Source organism: Crinia signifera, chromosome 2, assembly GCF_055691185.1.
Source record: "Crinia signifera chromosome 2, ASM5569118v1, whole genome shotgun sequence".
In the NCBI taxonomy this organism is placed as follows: Eukaryota; Metazoa; Chordata; class Amphibia; order Anura; family Myobatrachidae; genus Crinia; species Crinia signifera.
Genome location: NC_139218.1, coordinates 4070539 through 4092328, shown reverse-complemented (window position 1 = coordinate 4092328; position 21790 = coordinate 4070539). Strand labels below are relative to the sequence as shown.

Here is a 21790-nt window from a genome sequence, read left to right as displayed (position 1 = left end):
CACTAATTACATGGCAGGCAGCCAAGGCGGTGATGAGGGGAGAGATAATTTCATATGTTAACAAACATCGTAAAGAAAGGTCAGGTGACATAATAAAAGCCCAGGACTTGTTGACTAGTGCATATGCTGCTTTTAAGGCATCCCCCACCCAGACCCACAAGCACATGTACTTACAGGCAAAGACCCACTTTGACGCTTTAATGGAATCTCAAACACTGAGAAACATAAACAACACTAATTTCCAGTTCTACAAGCATGGCAATAAAAACGGACGGTTATTATCCAACTTAATGCGAGGTTCTAGGCCCTCAGCCTTAATCAAAGTTTTACAAAAGCCAGGAGGGGGTAGAACACATAAGGGGACAGAGATGTTGACAATCCTGAAAGACTTCTATGCTAAATTATATTCCCAAGGCGATATAAATAGGAGACAGAAAGAACAATTCTGGGCTTCTATGACTCTCCCCCAGATATCAAGTGCAGCGGCTGAACGCATTATGGCGCCGATTACTATAGACGAAGTAACACAAACTATTTCTCAACTTAAACCACTCAAGGCCCCAGGGCCGGATGGATACTCGGGGGAGTTTTATAGAATTCTTAAATCTAGAATAAGCGAAACCCTAGTGACTGTATTTAATGACATAATTCAGGGCAAACAGCTCCCTCTATACTTCAATTCTGCGGTGATTAAGGTGCTTCCAAAGCCGGGCAGAGACCCGGAAGACCCGGGCTCATATAGACCAATATCGCTGTTGAATACCGATTATAAAATGCTGATGAAAATATTATCAGAAAGGATAAAATATGTATTGCCAACGGTTATATCAGATGACCAGACTGGTTTTATTCACGGGCGTCACTCCGTGGTTAATGTACGCAAACTACTGGCGGCAATTCAACATATAGGGAGCGGGGGAGGCTCAGGTGACCAGGCCATACTTTCATTAGATGCGGAGAAGGCGTTTGACCTGGTCACCTGGGACCATTTATGGGAAACCTTGGGGAGATTTGGGTTTCCCCAGGGCTTCATTGATGTCACTAGGTCTCTATACTCACAGCCTACCACGCAAATAGCGTGTAATGGATATCTGTCGGCCCCGTTTCTGATTCAGAGGGGAACCAGACAGGGGTGCCCGATGTCTCCACTCCTGTTTGCCCTGGCTTTGGAACCGCTGGCGGTGGCCCTCCGCTCTGACTGTATGTACAGGGGCATAACTGTGGGAAAGACGGTGTTAAAAGTCAGTTTATTTGCAGACGACATGCTCCTGTTCGTCTCAAACCTCCCTGAATCACTGCCGACAATTAGGAAAATAATAGATGACTTTGGGTCCTTTGCAGGATATAAGATCAACTACCATAAGTCAGAAATTCTCCAGGTAATAGGGCCAAAAGCTAAGGAAATCCCAGATCGGGTTGTTTCCCCCTTCAGACTAACAACTGACAAAATTAAGTATTTAGGCATCCAGGTGCCCGGGGAGATCTCGAGGTTGTATGAGGTTAATTTCCCCCCTATAGTCGCAGAAATCCTTAGGTTACTAGAAGTATGGAGGTCTCTGCCATTGTCATTATTGGGAAGAGCAACTGTACTGCAGTCAATAGCTTTCCCAAAAATATCGTACTGCATGCAAATGATCCCAGTGCAACTATCAAAGAAAGATGTACAGAAACTAAATAAAGCCTTCTTCAGCTTTCTATGGCAGGGCAAAAAGCCACGCATTTCCCGACCAAAAACTTACCTTAAGAGAGCTGACGGAGGATTGGGGATACCCAACATTTTGGCTTTTAACCAAGCAATATTTATGCGCTATGTCCTAGATTGGCTACAGGGAACAAATTCATACACCCACAAAACTTTAGAAGGGGATATGATGAGTCCATATTCGCTGGCAGGGTTGCTCCACGTTCCACGGGCTAAACTACCACAGCAGGCCAGGAAAAATATTTTATTTAATGATACATTTTCTGCATGGGTAGGAATTAACAAATGTTTAGGAAGAGATCACCAAAACACCAGATACGACACTATCTGGGGAAATCCTTGCTTCGCCCCTGGAATGACCGAGGTAGGGTATGACAGGTGGAAGAAACAAGGCATAATGGCAGTCAAAGATGTGTTTGACCCAGGGGGCCAGATGCTCTCCTTTCAGGAGATCTCAACCAAATTCTCCCTACCTAACAGAGATTTCTTTATGTACCTTCAAGTGAGACATTACATACAAGCAAAGAAAGGGCCCATGCTGGACTCAGGGAGGCAGGATGCTCTGCAGCAGGTGTTCAGTCTTAGTTCCACTGGGCCGTACAGGCTGAGGTATCTGTATGCTGACATCCTTCCATCCTCACCGGAAGCAGTTTGGTCCGCTATGGTCCCGAAATGGCAGGGGGATATCCCAGGGGTATCCTCAATGGAAACACTCCACAAACATATGGAAAAAACGTTGAAAATACTGCAGTCCACCATGTTACAAGAGGTGCACATTAAAACCATGCATAGAGCATATATCTCTCAGGCTCAAAGAAAGCATTTTATACCAGGGGAATTGGGAATTTGCCTTAAGTGCAAAGGCTCAAATGCTACGTTCTTCCACCATATGTGGGAGTGTGGGAAAATAAGAAGGTTCTGGGACAGGGTAATGATGTTTATAAACACCACTTGTGACCTGCAGCTAAGTAAAGATCCACTGGCAATGCTATGTGCCAACTTTTCTGGGTGGAACTTACACGGGCGGAAAACGGAGCTGTTGCCATTTCTTACGGTGACTGTGACGGTGGCAAAAAAAGTTATACTACGGAAGTGGACAGCCCCGTCGCAGCCCCTTTTGCAAGAGGTCAAGGTCGCCTTAACACAATTGATGTTTTTTGATAGAAGGGCCACTCTGCCATTGGTGGAAGAGGGTGTAAAGAAATTTCACAACAAGTGGGGAATTTATATAAGATCACTAGAGGAAGATGTACAATTACAGGTCATGAAGATATTTGAGGGCACTACCTGGTACTTGCTTAGGTCACTAACAGAAGGCTGAGACACACCGAGTCTGGAAGGTGGGAGGAAGGAGGGAGGGAGGGGGGCAGTTTTAGGGGGAGAAACGTTATAATATTTCATATGTTTTTATATGTTAGTGTAAATTGTTAACTGAATATGTGGTTAATATAAGCAAAGAATAGAATGAGAGAGCTATTAGAGGCGGTAAAACCCAAAATACATCTTCAGTTTAAAGGCGCAGGAAGGCGCAGCAATGCAACTTGTCCATATGTACAGATTGATAAAGATGTTTGATGTATATTGCAATGTGTTCAATGTTGAACTGTGATATATTGACAAAAAGAATGTATTCCAGAGGACAATGATGTTAACTTTTGCACTTTATTAATGTTGACAAAACCAATAAAATTGTTTTGGAAAACACCTGGATGTCCGAGAACCATGTCCTGCGAGGCCACCAAGGTGCTATCAATATCGCCTGTACCGCCTCCCTCTTGAGCCTCTTGAGAACCTGACCTAACAGCGGCAGGGGAGGGAATAGGTACACGAACTCGAACTCCCACGGCGTCGACAAAGCGTCTACCGCTATGGCGTGAGGGTCCCTTGTGCGGGCTACGTAAGTTGGCAGCTGATGGTTCTTCCGAGATGCCATCAGGTCTACCTCCGGAACTCCCCACCTGATGGCGAGATCCTGGAATACCTCGGGATTGAGTGACCACTCGCCTGGGTGCAGATCTTCCCGGCTGAGGAAATCGGCCTCTACGTTCTGCAGACCGGGGAGGAACACGGCCACGAGAACTACCTTCATCCGCTCTGCCCTCTGAAGAATGTTCCTTACCTCCTTCATGGCCATTCCGCTTCTCGTGCCGCCCTGTCTGTTTACGTATGCGACTGCTGTTGCGTTGTCTGACCTTATCTTCACATTCTGGCCCTGGAGATGTTCCTGAGCCTCCAGCAGGGCATTGTAGATTGCCCTGATCTCCAGTACGTTGATAGACAAGTGTTGTTCGTGACAATTCCACCTGCCCTGAAGGCGAAGATGAAGTACCACGGCTCCCCAGCCGCGGAGACTGGCGTCCGTCGTTAATACAATCCAATCCTGAATTGCGAACCGACGGCCTTCTAGCAGATTGTCCTTGTGACGCCACCAAAGTAACGAGCGTCTCGTCTCTGCTGACAACCGAATCCGTCTGTGAAAATTTAGATGCAAGCCCGCACCTTTCCTGAGGAGATCCCACTGAAACTGCCTGGAATGGAATCTCCCCCACGTCAGAGCTGGGAAGGCCGCCACCATCTTCCCTAACAGCTGTACACATAGATGAAGACTGACAGTGTGAGGAAGCAACACCTTCTGAACCAGAAGGAACAACGCCTGGATCTTGTCTTCCGGTAGGTATACTCTCTGCGCTTCCGTATCTAGCCAGAGGCCCAGAAACAAGATCCTCCTGGATGGAACTAATGAGGACTTCTTGAAGTTCATTATCCAACCCAGGCTGGTGAGAGCCTGAGTTGTCATTCTCGCATGGGTCTCCAATAGCTCCACCGTTGGGGCCTTGATTAGGAGATCGTCCAGATACGGGACTATAGTCACTCCCTGACTTCTGAGCGATGCAATGACTACCGTCTTGGTAAATACTCTGGGAGCAGATGACAACCCGAACGGTAGAGCCCTGAATTGGAAGTGATCCCGGCCGATGGCAAAGCGGAGAAATGCCTGGTGAGGGATCCAAATGGGAATATGTAGATAGGCATCCTTGATATCCAAGGATACCATGTACTCCCCTGGCTCTAAGGACGCAATTACTGAATGGATAGATTCCATCTTGAATGGCTGATAGGAGACCAGCAGATTCAGAGATTTCAGGTTGAGAATGGGCCGCACAGACCCATCCGGCTTGGGGACTACAAAGAGGTTTGAGTAGTACCCCGAATTCCTCTGAGCTGCCGGGACTGGCATGATGACCTGAGAATCCAGCAGAATCTTGATTGCCTTGAGAAGGTTCATCCTCTTGTCCTGATCCAACGGCAGTGCCGTTGTGAAAGCCCGTACAGGCGGAGTGGAATCGAATTGAATTCGGTACCCCTCTGAGATAATCCTTCGAACCCACTGATCCTCCGACAGGGAGAACCATTGGGTTCTGAAAGCCATCAGACGGGCACCTACCGGCAAGTCGTTGACGGAAGCTGGTAAACCGTCATGCCACCGGTTTCTGTGGGGGCTTGGGATCCTGAGCTCTTGGGGCAGTCTGAGGACGAGCCCTGGCTCGGGCACCTCTGGAACACTGGAAACCTCTTCCTCGGCCCCGAAAGGGCCGCTGGGTCCGAAAGGACTGAAACGCTGGACCCGAAAACTGTCGTCTGGGCGGAGGAGGTGCCGCCGACGGGAGGAAAGCTGACTTTCCTCCCGTGGCTTGTGAGATCCATTTATCTAATTCTGGGCCGAAGAGGATGTCCCCAGAGAACGGGAGACCCTCTACGGCCCTTTTAGATTCCGCATCTGCCTGCCATGAGCGCAGCCAGAGGGCTCGCCTTGCTGAAATGGCGTTTGCTGAAATCCTTGCTGAAATCAAGGACACATCCTTCGCTGCCTCTCCTAAAAACGTAGCGGACTCCTTGATGTGTTCAGCTAGGCGACGTAGTTCATCCAGAGGCATGCCAGATTCTAATCCCTCTATGATTAAGTCTGCCCATTTGACATTTGCCTTATTGACCCAGGCCGATACAATGGCTGGTCTGAGTTGAGTTCCTGCTGCCGTATAAATAGTCTTGAGGGTGGCTTCCATCTTACGATCCGACGGATCCTTTAGGGTGGAAGCACCCGGGACTGGCAGTGTAGTTTTCTTGGACAGCCGGGAAACCGACGTGTCCACTGGCGGAGGATTTTCCCACTTACTCAAGGCTACCGGATCAAAGGGGTACAGGGCAGTAAACCGCCTAGGTACCTGAAACCTCTTGTCCGGGTTCTTCCATGCCGCCAGCAGCTGATCCTGATTTGGGCAAGGGAAGACCACTGAGACCTTTCTTTCACCGCCGAATAGGTCAAATTCCTGCGGTTCAGGCAGCGGGTCCTCGGGTAAACGAAGTACCTCCTTTACTGCAATGATAAGAGCCTCTATCCCCATTGGGGTAGGCTCCTCCTCAGGAAGGACATCCTGGACATCCTCCCACTCACCATCCTCCATCTCATGGAATGGTTCCTGCTCCTCCTCCAAGTCATCATCCTGAATAAGGGCCTGATAAGGGCGCTTGCTTGCTGTGACGGCTCTCTGCGGTCTAGTCATAGAGTTAACTAACCCTTCCACTGACTTTGCCAGAGTAGTCGCCCAAGCGGGTTCAACCCTGCGGGAGACCGCCAGTTCAGAAGATAGCTGGGACATAGTGCCTACTAGGACAGAAGCCCACTCAGGAGTCTGAGAGCCCGACATGGAGGCAGTTGACGCTCCAGCACACGACTGACATACAGTGGCGTTCCCATCTGGAGTGTACTGTGTAAATTTTGCTGTACAAACTGTACAGGAGAAAGCCTTCTGAGAGGCCTTGGACCTGCCCGTCATGGTCACCCTGAGACCGGTCTGTGACCGGGATGTGTGAGTCTGCACTAGGTAACACACACACTATCACAAAAGGTACAGATACACTCCTGCAGGCCAACTCCTCAGAGGTCTGTGGACCCTGGATGAGAATGAGCCCCTTTGCTGACAGGGACTATATATATATATATATATATATATATATATATATATATATATATATCTGACCCTGTACAATATAGACTATGCAATATAGTGACGGAGATTCTCACAAGGCTGCAGTAAACCTGTGAACAGGAAAAGAGTCAGCCTTATTACATGTATCTGTACCAGGGCCGCGCCATGCCCGCCTCAGTATTAATTAAATACACTCCTCTCTCCCCTGATACTTGCCAGCGCTTCCAGGGCTGTACCGGAGTCCCACAGACCGCCTGCAGATACTGCTCCTCCGCGCTGACAGGTTTCCCTCTGAGCGGTACTCGTGGCAGAAGACGCGCGCTCTGCAAAATGGCGGCGCCTGTATTAATCTCCGACACAGCCGCTTACAGCGCGGCTATCAGGGAAGCAGGGGAAGGAACGTGGGTGTGCTTATAGCATTACTCACCCACCGGAGGCACCGGAGCCGAGCCTGGCGTCCCCTTTGATGTAGGGGCGGCAGGAACACTCAAACGTACAGGCAGGCACCTTCTCAGAGGTCCTGACCGACGACCTGGCAGTCCAGGGGCGCAGGGAAACCCGGACCCACACCTTTAGAATAGGTGGGGAAGGGTTCCTGTAAAACGCTGCACGCAGCGCTGCTTGTATAATAGCTTAAACTAATAAATGCGGGAGCAGAAAAAACTGTGACCTAACTCCCCTGGCACAATTTTCTCACTGGGGATTGTGGGTCTTAGAGGGGAGGAGCCAGTATCCCCTAATTAATATTAAGAAGTGCCTAGCTCCCAGCATTCCCAGCTCTAATACCCCGATGTGATTCCAGTGGTCCCTGCTGCATGTCAGAGAAAGCTGGCGGTTCCCTGCAGAAGCCTATGGGCTTCTTACCGCAGCGGTGTGTGAGGGATCCGTCACGGATCCCTCCCAGCATGCCCTGCGGCCAGCGCGTCAGTCTGCGCATGCGCAGACGGACTCCCGGGTCATAGACCCGGAAATCCAGCAACGGCGCCGCATCGCAAGGGACAGCTATTACCGCAAGAGCTGTCCCTTGCGTTAATGACCGCATATTTTAGAGAATATGCGGTCATTAGAAATGCGATGCCGGGTGAAGAGGGCTGCGGATTTTAGAGAATCCCGCCCGTATGTGCCCTGGGGCCTCACCTGCTACATGGGGCAATGTGACCGTGTGCTTGTTCTCGGAGACTGGGTTCCTGACCACAAACACCAGCGTCTCCTCCTCCGCTACATGGGGCAATGTGATGGATTATGTGCTATGGGGCCTCACCCGCTACATGGGGCAATGTGCTATGGGGCCTCACCCTCTACATGGGGCAATGTGCTATGGGGCCTCACCCGCTACATGGGGCAAGGTGTTATGGGGCCTCACCCGCTACATGGGGCAAGGTGCTATGGGGCCTCACCCGCTACATGGGGCAATGTGCTATGGGGCCTCACCCGTTACATGGGGCAATGTGTTATGGGGCCTCACCCGCTACATGGGGCAATGTGTTATGGGGCCTCACCCGCTACATGGGGCAATGTGCTATGGAGCCTCACCCGCTACATGGGGCAAGGTGTTATGGGGCCTCACCCTCTACATGGGGCAATGTGTTATGGGGCCTCACCCGCTACATGGGGCAATGTGTTATGGGGCCTCACCTGCTACATGGGGCAATGTGACCGTGTGGTTGTTCTCGGAGACTGGGTTCCTGACCACACACACCAGCGTCTCCTCCTCAGCGCCCGGGCTCCTGGTTACTGTGTAGTTCTGTCCGGAATACACAGTTGTGTTGCTAGTGTTCCGCCATTCATATGTGACATCGGGAGCGTGGCTGATACACTGCAGTGTGATGTTGTCCCCATCTGTGGTCATGGTGATACTGGGTTCACCAACAGCATCTGCAAGGAAGACACAGCCATCAGACGCAGGTGACCCCATCTGTCCCCCAAACCCGCACCCCTCACTATGTCCCCCATCACCCCCCTCCCCCCCCCACTGACTCATTACACAACAGCAATTGCCAGTGATCAGTGTCACGGTCATGATCCCTGGTGGTGGGGTCACACATCACCCCCCACGGTGGTGGTTACACATCAGCCCCCCCTTCCCGGTGGGGGTCACCCATCAGCCCCCGCTCCCCTGGTGGTGGTGGTCACCCATCAGCCCGTCTTATGTTTGCGCTGCATTCTCCGCACAACAATGGTGAGCTGCTACAGGCCAGCAGTGCAAGCTGGTGGAAGTAGAAATATGGAAGGTGGAGGGTGGAATGGGGTGTGAGGGGAGGTGGCGAGATAAATGGGGTGGTGAGACAAGATGTTTGGTTAAAAGACGTGCATGAGGAGGTGGTGGGCGGAAGGGGGCCGTGAGGGGAGGCGGTGGGCGCGAAGGGAAGCAGTGGGCAGAAGGGGGCGTGAGGGGAGGCGGTGGGCACAAAGGGAAGCAGTGGGCAGAAGGGGGCGTGAGGGGAGGCGGTGGGCGCAAAGGGAAGCAGTGGGCAGAAGGGGGTGTGAGGGGAGGCGGTGGGCGCAAAGGGAAGCAGTGGGCAGAAGGGGGCGTGAGGGGAGGCGGTGGGCGCAAAGGGAAGCAGTGGGCAGAATGGGGTGTGAGGGGAGGCGGTGGGCGCAAAGGGAAGCAGTGGGCAGAAGGGGGCGTGAGGGGAGGCGGCTGGTGGAACATATACTGAGGTATTTGGAGACTGCTGACACACCATAAGATGTGTGGGGCGTATTCCGAGGGTGCTTACTACCGCTGAGGATCAGGGATTGATGATCTGTGCCACCTCCATGCTCTCTATGCACATGCAGTGACAATATGAGCGGGCGATGGCAATGCGCAGGGCCGCGCTTCATCTTCCCTTTGCGGTGTACACGTGGGGCGATGTCCCTACTTTCTACGTCATCTAGATAAAACACTTAGAAAAGTGCCAAATATCACCCCATGTGTATGCACCTTTACACTGCAATGTAGCGCTGAGCTAGGACACGCCCCTCCCACACCTAACTCTCTGCACACGTTACATCAGCCCCCTGCAGTGCAGCTAGGACATGCCCCTCCCACACCTAACTCTGCACATGTTACATCTGCCCCCTGCAGTGCAGCTAGGACATGCCCCTCCCACACCTAACACTGCACGTTACATCTGCCCCCTGCAGTGCAGCTAGGACATGCCCCTCCCACACCTAACTCTCTGCACATGTTACATCAGCCCCCTGCAGTGCAGCTAGGACATGCCCCTCCCACACCTAACTCTGCACGTTACATCTGCCCCCTGCAGTGCAGCTAGGACATGCCCCTCCCACACCTAACTCTGCACGTTACATCTGCCCCCTGCAGTGCAGCTAGGACATGCCCGTCCCACACCTAACTCTCTGCACATGTTACATCAGCCCCCTGCAGTGCAGCTAGGACACGCCCCTCCCACACCTAACTCTCTGCACGTTACATCTGCCCCCTGCAGTGAACACAACAGGAACCCCGGACTCCCAGAAGTCTGTCCCAGTAGAAACCCTCTCGCCCTCCCTCACAGACGCCCTCCCTCAGCCTCGCTCTCTGATGTGACGGCACTACCATTATTACCTGCTATACTGGCTGCTGACGTCAGCTATAACCGGGGAACTGGTTTCGGTTCCCCATTTTCAGACTGAATAAAGTAACATGGGGGGTTATTCTAGTTCACTCCTTCTGGCAAATTCCTTCTTAGATGGACAAAACCATGTGCACTGCAGGTGGGGCAGATGTAACATGTGCAGAGAGAATTAGATTTGGGTGGGGTTTTACTTCAAAGTGAGATCTATATTGCAGTGTAAAAATAAAGCAGTCAGTATTTACCCTGCACAGAAACAAAATAACTCACCCAAATCTAATTCTCTCTGCACATGTTACATCTGCCCCACCTGCAGTGCACATGGTTTTGTCCATCTAAGAAGGAATTTGCCAGAAGGAGTGAACTAGAATAACCCACTAGATATGTAAGAGAGGAGGAGGAGGACAGGAGCCAGGCTGGGACTGAAGGAAGCGTGTTAGTAACATACTTACCATACACGCGGAGGTAGAACGCTGTGGGTAGAATTGTGCTCCCACTCACTATCACGTCTGCATTGTACGTCCCAGTGTCCTCGGCTGAAACGTTTCTTATAGTCAGGCGTCCGGATGGGAGATCCGCCACCGCTCTCTGTTCCCAGTTCCGATAGTAATACGGTGGGTCGGACTCGTTTAAGTCTACAATTTTATTGCCATTTAGCGTCCAGCCAGTGTCCTTGGGTTTTCCATTGAATACTGCGCGGAGCGTCACATCGCTTCCCGTGACAGCATTTATTCCCAGAGCATGCGCTGTGGGGACAGAAGAGTAATACGGTGAGAATATAGCAGGGACAGCGGGCATGCAGAACACGGATAACCCCAGCCCTGTGCAGATGCAGCGTGTGATGTCACTGGGGGCCTAAATAATAATACATAGTGGTGCTGGTGCCATCCCCTCTCCCCCAATCACTGCAGCCCGTCAGCACATACAGAACACGGATAACCCCAGCCCTGTGCAGATGCAGCGTGTGATGTCACCGGGGGCCTAAATAATAATACATAGTGGTGCTGGTGCCATCCCCTCTCCCCCAATCACTGCAGCCCGTCAGCACATACAGAACACGGATAACCCCAGCCCTGTGTAGATGCAGCGTGTGATGTCACCGGGGGCCTAAATAATAATACATAGTGGTGCTGGTGCCATCCCCTCTCCCCCAATCACTGCAGCCCGTCAGCACATACAGAACACGGATAACCCCAGCCCTGTGTAGATGCAGCGTGTGATGTCACTGGGGGCCTAAATAATAATACATAGTGGTGCTGGTGCCATCCCCTCTCCCCCAATCACTGCAGCCCGTCAGCACATACAGAACACGGATAACCCCAGCCCTGTGCAGATGCAGCGTGTGATGTCACCGGGGGCCTAAATAATAATACATAGTGGTGCTGGTGCCATCCCCTCTCCCCCAATCACTGCAGCCCGTCAGCACATACAGAACACGGATAACCCCAGCCCTGTGTAGATGCAGCGTGTGATGTCACCGGGGGCCTAAATAATAATACATAGTGGTGCTGGTGCCATCCCCTCTCCCCCAATCACTGCAGCCCGTCAGCACATACAGAACACGGATAACCCCAGCCCTGTGCAGATGCAGCGTGCCATGTCACCGGGGGCCTAAATAATAATACATAGTGGTGCTGGTGCCATCCCCCTCCCCCAATCACTGCAGCCCGTCAGCACATACAGAACACGGATAACCCCAGCCCTGTGCAGATGCAGCGTGTGATGTCACCGGGGGCCTAAATAATAATACATAGTGGTGCTGGTGCCATCCCCTCTCCCCCAATCACTGCAGCCCGTCAGCACATACAGAACACGGATAACCCCAGCCCTGTGCAGATGCAGCGTGTGATGTCACCGGGGGCCTAAATAATAATACATAGTGGTGCTGGTGCCATCCCCTCTCCCCCAATCACTGCAGCCCGTCAGCACATACAGAACACGGATAACCCCAGCCCTGTGCAGATGCAGCGTGCCATGTCACCGGGGGCCTAAATAATAATACATAGTGGTGCTGGTGCCATCCCCTCTCCCCCAATCACTGCAGCCCGTCAGCACATACAGAACACGGATAACCCCAGCCCTGTGCAGATGCAGCGTGTGATGTCACCGGGGGCCTAAATAATAATAATACATAGTGGTGCTGGTGCCATCCCCTCTCCCCCAATCACTGCAGCCCATCAGCACATACAGAACACGGATAACCCCAGCCCTGTGCAGATCCAGCGTGTGATGTCACCGGGGGCCTAAATAATAATAATACATAGTGGTGCTGGTGCCATCCCCTCTCCCCCAATCACTGCAGCCCGTCAACACATACAGAACATGGATAACCCCAGCCCTGTGTAGATGCAGCGTGCCATGTCACCGGGGGCCTAAATAATAATACATAGTGGTGCTGGTGCCATCCCCTCTCCCCCAATCACTGCAGCCCGTCAGCACATACAGAACACGGATAACCCCAGCCCTGTGTAGATGCAGCGTGTGATGTCACCGGGGGCCTAAATAATAATACATAGTGGTGCTGGTGCCATCCCCTCTCCCCCAATCACTGCAGCCCGTCAGCACATACAGAACACGGATAACCCCAGCCCTGTGTAGATGCAGCGTGTGATGTCACCGGGGGCCTAAATAATAATACATAGTGGTGCTGGTGCCATCCCCTCTCCCCCAATCACTGCAGCCCGTCAGCACATACAGAACACGGATAACCCCAGCCCTGTGTAGATGCAGCGTGTGATGTCACCGGGGGCCTAAATAATAATACATAGTGGTGCTGGTGCCATCCCCTCTCCCCCAATCACTGCAGCCCGTCAGCACATACAGAACACGGATAACCCCAGCCCTGTGTAGATGCAGCGTGCCATGTCACCGGGGGCCTAAATAATAATACATAGTGGTGCTGGTGCCATCCCCTCTCCCCCAATCACTGCAGCCCGTCAGCACATACAGAACACGGATAACCCCAGCCCTGTGTAGATGCAGCGTGTGATGTCACCGGGGGCCTAAATAATAATACATAGTGGTGCTGGTGCCATCCCCTCTCCCCCAATCACTGCAGCCCGTCAGCACATACAGAACACGGATAACCCCAGCCCTGTGTAGATGCAGCGTGCCATGTCACCGGGGGCCTAACTAATAATACATAGTGGTGCTGGTGCCATCCCCTCTCCCCCAATCACTGCAGCCCGTCAGCACAAACAGAACACGGATAACCCCAGCCCTGTGCAGATGCAGCGTGTGATGTCACCGGGGGCCTAACTAATAATACATAGTGGTGCTGGTGCCATCCCCTCTCCCCCAATCACTGCAGCCCGTCAGCACATACAGAACACGGATAACCCCAGCCCTGTGTAGATGCAGCGTGTGATGTCACCGGGGGCCTAAATAATAATACATAGTGGTGCTGGTGCCATCCCCTCTCCCCCAATCACTGCAGCCCGTCAGCACATACAGAACACGGATAACCCCAGCCCTGTGCAGATGCAGCGTGTGATGTCACCGGGGGCCTAACTAATAATACATAGTGGTGCTGGTGCCATCCCCTCTCCCCCAATCACTGCAGCCCGTCAGCACATACAGAACACGGATAACCCCAGCCCTGTGCAGATGCAGCGTGTGATGTCACCGGGGGCCTAACTAATAATACATAGTGGTGCTGGTGCCATCCCCTCTCCCCCAATCACTGCAGCCCGTCAGCACATACAGAACACGGATAACCCCAGCCCTGTGCAGATGCAGCGTGTGATGTCACCGGGGGCCTAAATAATAATACATAGTGGTGCTGGTGCCATCCCCTCTCCCCCAATCACTGCAGCCCGTCAGCACATACAGAACACGGATAACCCCAGCCCTGTGTAGATGCAGCGTGCCATGTCACCGGGGGCCTAAATAATAATACATAGTGGTGCTGGTGCCATCCCCTCTCCCCCAATCACTGCAGCCCGTCAGCACATACAGAACACGGATAACCCCAGCCCTGTGTAGATGCAGCGTGTGACGTCACCGGGGGCCTAAATAATAATACATAGTGGTGCTGGTGCCATCCCCTCTCCCCCAATCACTGCAGCCCGTCAGCACATACAGAACACGGATAACCCCAGCCCTGTGTAGATGCAGCGTGTGATGTCACCGGGGGCCTAAATAATAATACATAGTGGTGCTGGTGCCATCCCCTCTCCCCCAATCACTACAGCCCGTCAGCACATACAGAACACGGATAACCCCAGCCCTGTGCAGATGCAGCGTGTGATGTCACCGGGGGCCTAAATAATAATACATAGTGGTGCTGGTGCCATCCCCTCTCCCCCAATCACTGCAGCCCGTCAGCACATACAGAACACGGATAACCCCAGCCCTGTGTAGATGCAGCGTGTGATGTCACCGGGGGCCTAAATAATAATACATAGTGGTGCTGGTGCCAACCCCTCTCCCCCAATCACTACAGCCCGTCAGCACATACAGAACACGGATAACCCCAGCCCTGTGCAGATGCAGCGTGTGATGTCACCGGGGGCCTAAATAATAATACATAGTGGTGCTGGTGCCATCCCCTCTCCCCCAATCACTGCAGCCCGTCAGCACATACAGAACACGGATAACCCCAGCCCTGTGTAGATGCAGCGTGTGATGTCACCGGGGGCCTAAATAATAATAATACATAGTGGTGCTGGTGCCATCCCCTCTCCCCCAATCACTGCAGCCCGTCAGCACATACAGAACACGGATAACCCCAGCCCTGTGTAGATGCAGCGTGTGATGTCACCGGGGGCCTAAATAATAATACATAGTGGTGCTGGTGCCATCCCCTCTCCCCCAATCACTGCAGCCCGTCAGCACATACAGAACACGGATAACCCCAGCCCTGTGTAGATGCAGCGTGCCATGTCACCGGGGGCCTAAATAATAATACATAGTGGTGCTGGTGCCATCCCCTCTCCCCCAATCACTGCAGCCCGTCAGCACATACAGAACACGGATAACCCCAGCCCTGTGCAGATGCAGCGTGTGACGCCACCGGGGGCCTAAATAATAATACATAGTGGTGCTGGTGCCATCCCCTCTCCCCCAATCACTGCAGCCCGTCAGCACATACAGAACACGGATAACCCCAGCCCTGTGCAGATGCAGCGTGTGACGCCACCGGGGGCCTAAATAATAATACATAGTGGTGCTGGTGCCAACCCCTCTCCCCCAATCACTACAGCCCGTCAGCACATACAGAACACGGATAACCCCAGCCCTGTGTAGATGCAGCGTGTGACGTCACCGGGGGCCTAAATAATAATACATAGTGGTGCTGGTGCCATCCCCTCTCCCCCAATCACTGCAGCCCGTCAGCACATACAGAACACGGATAACCCCAGCCCTGTGTAGATGCAGCGTGTGATGTCACCGGGGGCCTAAATAATAATACATAGTGGTGCTGGGTGCCATCCCCTCTCCCCCAATCACTGCAGCCCGTCAGCACATACAGAACACGGATAACCCCAGCCCTGTGTAGATGCAGCGTGTGATGTCACCGTGGGCCTAAATAATAATACATAGTGGTGCTGGGTGCCATCCCCTCTCCCCCAATCACTGCAGCCCGTCAGCACATACAGAACACGGATAACCCCAGCCCTGTGTAGATGCAGCGTGTGATGTCACCGGGGGCCTAAATAATAATACATAGTGGTGCTGGTGCCATCCCCTCTCCCCCAATCACTGCAGCCCGTCAGCACATACAGAACACGGATAACCCCAGCCCTGTGTAGATGCAGCGTGTGACGCCACCGGGGGCCTAAATAATAATACATAGTGGTGCTGGTGCCATCCCCTCTCCCCCAATCACTGCAGCCCGTCAGCACATACAGAACACGGATAACCCCAGCCCTGTGTAGATGCAGCGTGCCATGTCACCGGGGGCCTAAATAATAATACATAGTGGTGCTGGTGCCATCCCCTCTCCCCCAATCACTGCAGCCTGTCAGCACATACAGAACAGGGATAACCCCAGCCCTGTGCAGATGCAGCGTGTGATGTCACCGGGGGCCTAAATAATAATACATAGTGGTGCTGGTGCCATCCCCTCTCCCCCAATCACTGCAGCCCGTCAGCACATACAGAACACGGATAACCCCAGCCCTGTGTAGATGCAGCGTGCCATGTCACCGGGGGCCTAAATAATAATACATAGTGGTGCTGGTGCCATCCCCTCTCCCCCAATCACTGCAGCCCGTCAGCACATACAGAACACGGATAACCCCAGCCCTGTGTAGATGCAGCGTGTGATGTCACCGGGGGCCTAAATAATAATACATAGTGGTGCTGGTGCCATCCCCTCTCCCCCAATCACTGCAGCCTGTCAGCACATACAGAACACGGATAACCCCAGCCCTGTGTAGATGCAGCGTGTGATGTCACCGGGGGCCTAAATAATAATACATAGTGGTGCTGGTGCCATCCCCTCTCCCCCAATCACTGCAGCCCGTCAGCACATACAGAACACGGATAACCCCAGCCCTGTGTAGATGCAGCGTGTGATGTCACCGGGGGCCTAAATAATAATACATAGTGGTGCTGGTGCCATCCCCTCTCCACCAATCACTGCAGCCCGTCAGCACATACAGAACACGGATAACCCCAGCCCTGTGTAGATGCAGCGTGCGATGTCACCGGGGGCCTAAATAATAATACATAGTGGTGCTGGTGCCATCCCCTCTCCCCCAATCACTGCAGCCCGTCAGCACATACAGAACACGGATAACCCCAGCCCTGTGTAGATGCAGCGTGTGATGTCACCGGGGGCCTAAATAATAATACATAGTGGTGCTGGTGCCATCCCCTCTCCCCCAATCACTGCAGCCCGTCAGCACATACAGAACACGGATAACCCCAGCCCTGTGTAGATGCAGCGTGTGACGCCACCGGGGGCCTAAATAATAATACATAGTGGTGCTGGTGCCATCCCCTCTCCCCCAATCACTGCAGCCCGTCAGCACATACAGAACACGGATAACCCCAGCCCTGTGTAGATGCAGCGTGCCATGTCACCGGGGGCCTAAATAATAATACATAGTGGTGCTGGTGCCATCCCCTCTCCCCCAATCACTGCAGCCTGTCAGCACATACAGAACAGGGATAACCCCAGCCCTGTGCAGATGCAGCGTGTGATGTCACCGGGGGCCTAAATAATAATACATAGTGGTGCTGGTGCCATCCCCTCTCCCCCAATCACTGCAGCCCGTCAGCACATACAGAACACGGATAACCCCAGCCCTGTGTAGATGCAGCGTGCCATGTCACCGGGGGCCTAAATAATAATACATAGTGGTGCTGGTGCCATCCCCTCTCCCCCAATCACTGCAGCCCGTCAGCACATACAGAACACGGATAACCCCAGCCCTGTGTAGATGCAGCGTGTGATGTCACCGGGGGCCTAAATAATAATACATAGTGGTGCTGGTGCCATCCCCTCTCCCCCAATCACTGCAGCCCATCAGCACATACAGAACACGGATAACCCCAGCCCTGTGTAGATGCAGCGTGCCATGTCACCGGGGGCCTAAATAATAATACATAGTGGTGCTGGTGCCATCCCCTCTCCCCCAATCACTGCAGCCCGTCAGCACATACAGAACACGGATAACCCCAGCCCTGTGCAGATGCAGCGTGTGATGTCACCGGGGGCCTAAATAATAATACATAGTGGTGCTGGTGCCACCCCCCTCCCCCAATCACTGCAGCCCGTCAGCACATACAGAACACGGATAACCCCAGCCCTGTGTAGATGCAGCGTGTGACGTCACCGGGGGCCTAAATAATAATACATAGTGGTGCTGGTGCCATCCCCTCTCCCCCAATCACTGCAGCCCGTCAGCACATACAGAACACGGATAACCCCAGCCCTGTGTAGATGCAGCGTGTGACGTCACCGGGGGCCTAAATAATAATACATAGTGGTGCTGGTGCCATCCCCTCTCCCCCAATCACTGCAGCCTGTCAGCACATACAGAACACGGATAACCCCAGCCCTGTGTAGATGCAGCGTGCCGTCACCGGGGGCCTAAATAATAATACATAGTGGTGCTGGTGCCATCCCCTCTCCCCCAATCACTGCAGCCCATCAGCACATACAGAACACGGATAACCCCAGCCCTGTGCAGATGCAGCGTGCCATGTCACCGGGGGCCTAAATAATAATACATAGTGGTGCTGGTGCCATCCCCTCTCCCCCAATCACTGCAGCCCGTCAGCACATACAGAACACGGATAACCCCAGCCCTGTGTAGATGCAGCGTGTGATGTCACCGGGGGCCTAAATAATAATACATAGTGGTGCTGGTGCCATCCCCTCTCCCCCAATCACTGCAGCCCGTCAGCACATACAGAACACGGATAACCCCAGCCCTGTGTAGATGCAGCGTGCCATGTCACCGGGGGCCTAAATAATAATACATAGTGGTGCTGGTGCCATCCCCTCTCCCCCAATCACTGCAGCCCGTCAGCACATACAGAACACGGATAACCCCAGCCCTGTGTAGATGCAGCGTGTGACGTCACCGGGGGCCTAAATAATAATACATAGTGGTGCTGGAGCCATCCCCTCTCCCCCAATCACTGCAGCCCGTCAGCACATACAGAACACGGATAACCCCAGCCCTGTGCAGATGCAGCGTGTGATGTCACCGGGGGCCTAAATAATAATACATAGTGGTGCTGGTGCCATCCCCTCTCCCCCAATCACTGCAGCCCGTCAGCACATACAGAACACGGATAACCCCAGCCCTGTGTAGATGCAGCGTGTGATGTCACCGGGGGCCTAAATAATAATACATAGTGGTGCTGGTGCCATCCCCTCTCCCCCAATCACTGCAGCCCGTCAGCACATACAGAACACGGATAACCCCAGCCCTGTGTAGATGCAGCGTGCCATGTCACCGGGGGCCTAAATAATAATACATAGTGGTGCTGGTGCCATCCCCTCTCCCCCAATCACTGCAGCCCGTCAGCACATACAGAACACGGATAACCCCAGCCCTGTGCAGATGCAGCGTGTGATGTCACCGGGGGCCTAAATAATAATAATACATAGTGGTGCTGGTGCCATCCCCTCTCCCCCAATCACTGCAGCCCGTCAGCACATACAGAACACGGATAACCCCAGCCCTGTGTAGATGCAGCGTGTGATGTCACCGGGGGCCTAAATAATAATAATACATAGTGGTGCTGGTGCCATCCCCTCTCCCCCAATCACTGCAGCCCGTCAGCACATACAGAACACGGATAACCCCAGCCCTGTGCAGATGCAGCGTGCCATGTCACCGGGGGCCTAAATAATAATACATAGTGGTGCTGGTGCCATCCCCTCTCCCCCAATCACTGCAGCCCGTCAGCACATACAGAACACGGATAACCCCAGCCCTGTGTAGATGCAGCGTGTGACGCCACCGGGGGCCTAAATAATAATACATAGTGGTGCTGGTGCCATCCCCTCTCCCCCAATCACTGCAGCCCGTCAGCACATACAGAACACGGATAACCCCAGCCCTGTGTAGATGCAGCGTGCCATGTCACCGGGGGCCTAAATAATAATACATAGTGGTGCTGGTGCCATCCCCTCTCCCCCAATCACTGCAGCCCGTCAGCACATACAGAACACGGATAACCCCAGCCCTGTGTAGATGCAGCGTGCCATGTCACCGGGGGCCTAAATAATAATACATAGTGGTGCTGGTGCCATCCCCTCTCCCCCAATCACTGCAGCCCGTCAGCACATACAGAACACGGATAACCCCAGCCCTGTGTAGATGCAGCGTGTGATGTCACCGGGGGCCTAAATAATAATACATAGTGGTGCTGGTGCCATCCCCTCTCCCCCAATCACTGCAGCCCGTCAGCACATACAGAACACGGATAACCCCAGCCCTGTGTAGATGCAGCGTGCCATGTCACCGGGGGCCTAAATAATAATACATAGTGGTGCTGGTGCCATCCCCTCTCCCCCAATCACTGCAGCCTGTCAGCACATACAGAACACGGATAACCCCAGCCCTGTGTAGATGCAGCGTGTGATGTCACCGGGGGCCTAAATAATAATACATAGTGGTGCTGGTGCCATCCCCTCTCCCCCAATCACTGCAGCCCGTCAGCACATACAGAACACGGATAACCCCAGCCCTGTGCAGATGCAGCGTGTGATGTCACCGGGGGCCTAAATAATAATACATAGTGGTGCTGGTGCCATCCCCTCTCCCCCAATCACTGCAGCCCGTCAGCACATACAGAACACGGATAACCCCAGCCCTGTGTAGATGCAGCGTGTGATGTCACCGGGGGCCTAAATAATAATACATAGTGGTGCTGGTGCCATCCCCTCTCCCCCAATCACTGCAGCCCGTCAGCACATACAGAACACGGATAACCCCAGCCCTGTGTAGATGCAGCGTGTGATGTCACCGGGGGCCTAAATAATAATACATAGTGGTGCTGGTGCCATCCCCTCTCCCCCAATCACTGCAGCCCGTCAGCACATACAGAACACGGATAACCCCAGCCCTGTGTAGATGCAGCGTGCCATGTCACCGGGGGCCTAACTAATAATACATAGTGGTGCTGGTGCCATCCCCTCTCCCCCAATCACTGCAGCCCGTCAGCACATACAGAACACGGATAACCCCAGCCCTGTGCAGATGCAGCGTGTGATGTCACCGGGGGCCTAAATAATAATACATAGTGGTGCTGGTGCCATCCCCTCTCCCCCAATCACTGCAGCCCGTCAGCACATACAGAACACGGATAACCCCAGCCCTGTGTAGATGCAGCGTGTGATGTCACCGGGGGCCTAAATAATAATACATAGTGGTGCTGGTGCCATCCCCTCTCCCCCAATCACTGCAGCCCGTCAGCACATACAGAACACGGATAACCCCAGCCCTGTGTAGATGCAGCGTGTGATGTCACCGGGGCCTAAATAATAATACATAGTGGTGCTGGTGCCATCCCCTCTCCCCCAATCACTGCAGCCCGTCAGCACATACAGAACACGGATAACCCCAGCCCTGTGCAGATGCAGCGTGCCATGTCACCGGGGGCCTAAATAATAATACATAGTGGTGCTGGTGCCATCCCCCTCCCCCAATCACTGCAGCCCGTCAGCACATACAGAACACGGATAACCCCAGCCCTGTGCAGATGCAGCGTGTGATGTCACCGGGGGCCTAAATAATAATACATAGTGGTGCTGGTGCCATCCCCTCTCCCCCAATCACTGCAGCCCGTCAGCACATACAGAACACGGATAACCCCAGCCCTGTGCAGATGCAGCGTGTGATGTCACCGGGGGCCTAAATAATAATACATAGTGGTGCTGGTGCCATCCCCTCTCCCCCAATCACTGCAGCCCGTCAGCACATACAGAACACGGATAACCCCAGCCCTGTGTAGATGCAGCGTGCCATGTCACCGGGGGCCTAAATAATAATACATAGTGGTGCTGGTGCCATCCCCTCTCCCCCAATCACTGCAGCCCGTCAGCACATACAGAACACGGATAACCCCAG

At 53.3% G+C, this 21790-nt stretch overlaps 1 protein-coding gene across 4 annotated transcripts in view; it reads right to left on the bottom strand.

The window, feature by feature from the left end:
- The window catches only part of CD58 (CD58 molecule), an 83720-nt gene that overhangs the window by 35488 nt on the left and 26442 nt on the right, over positions 1–21790 (bottom strand). For all 4 annotated transcript variants that reach the window (XM_083171462.1, XM_083171463.1, XM_083171465.1 and 1 more), the window contains exons 2-3: positions 10703–10996; positions 8326–8565 (exon numbers count right to left, since the gene is read on the bottom strand). In XM_083171462.1, the coding sequence (XP_083027588.1) occupies positions 8326–8565; positions 10703–10996 (534 nt within the window). The remainder of the gene's footprint in view (positions 1–8325; positions 8566–10702; positions 10997–21790) is intronic.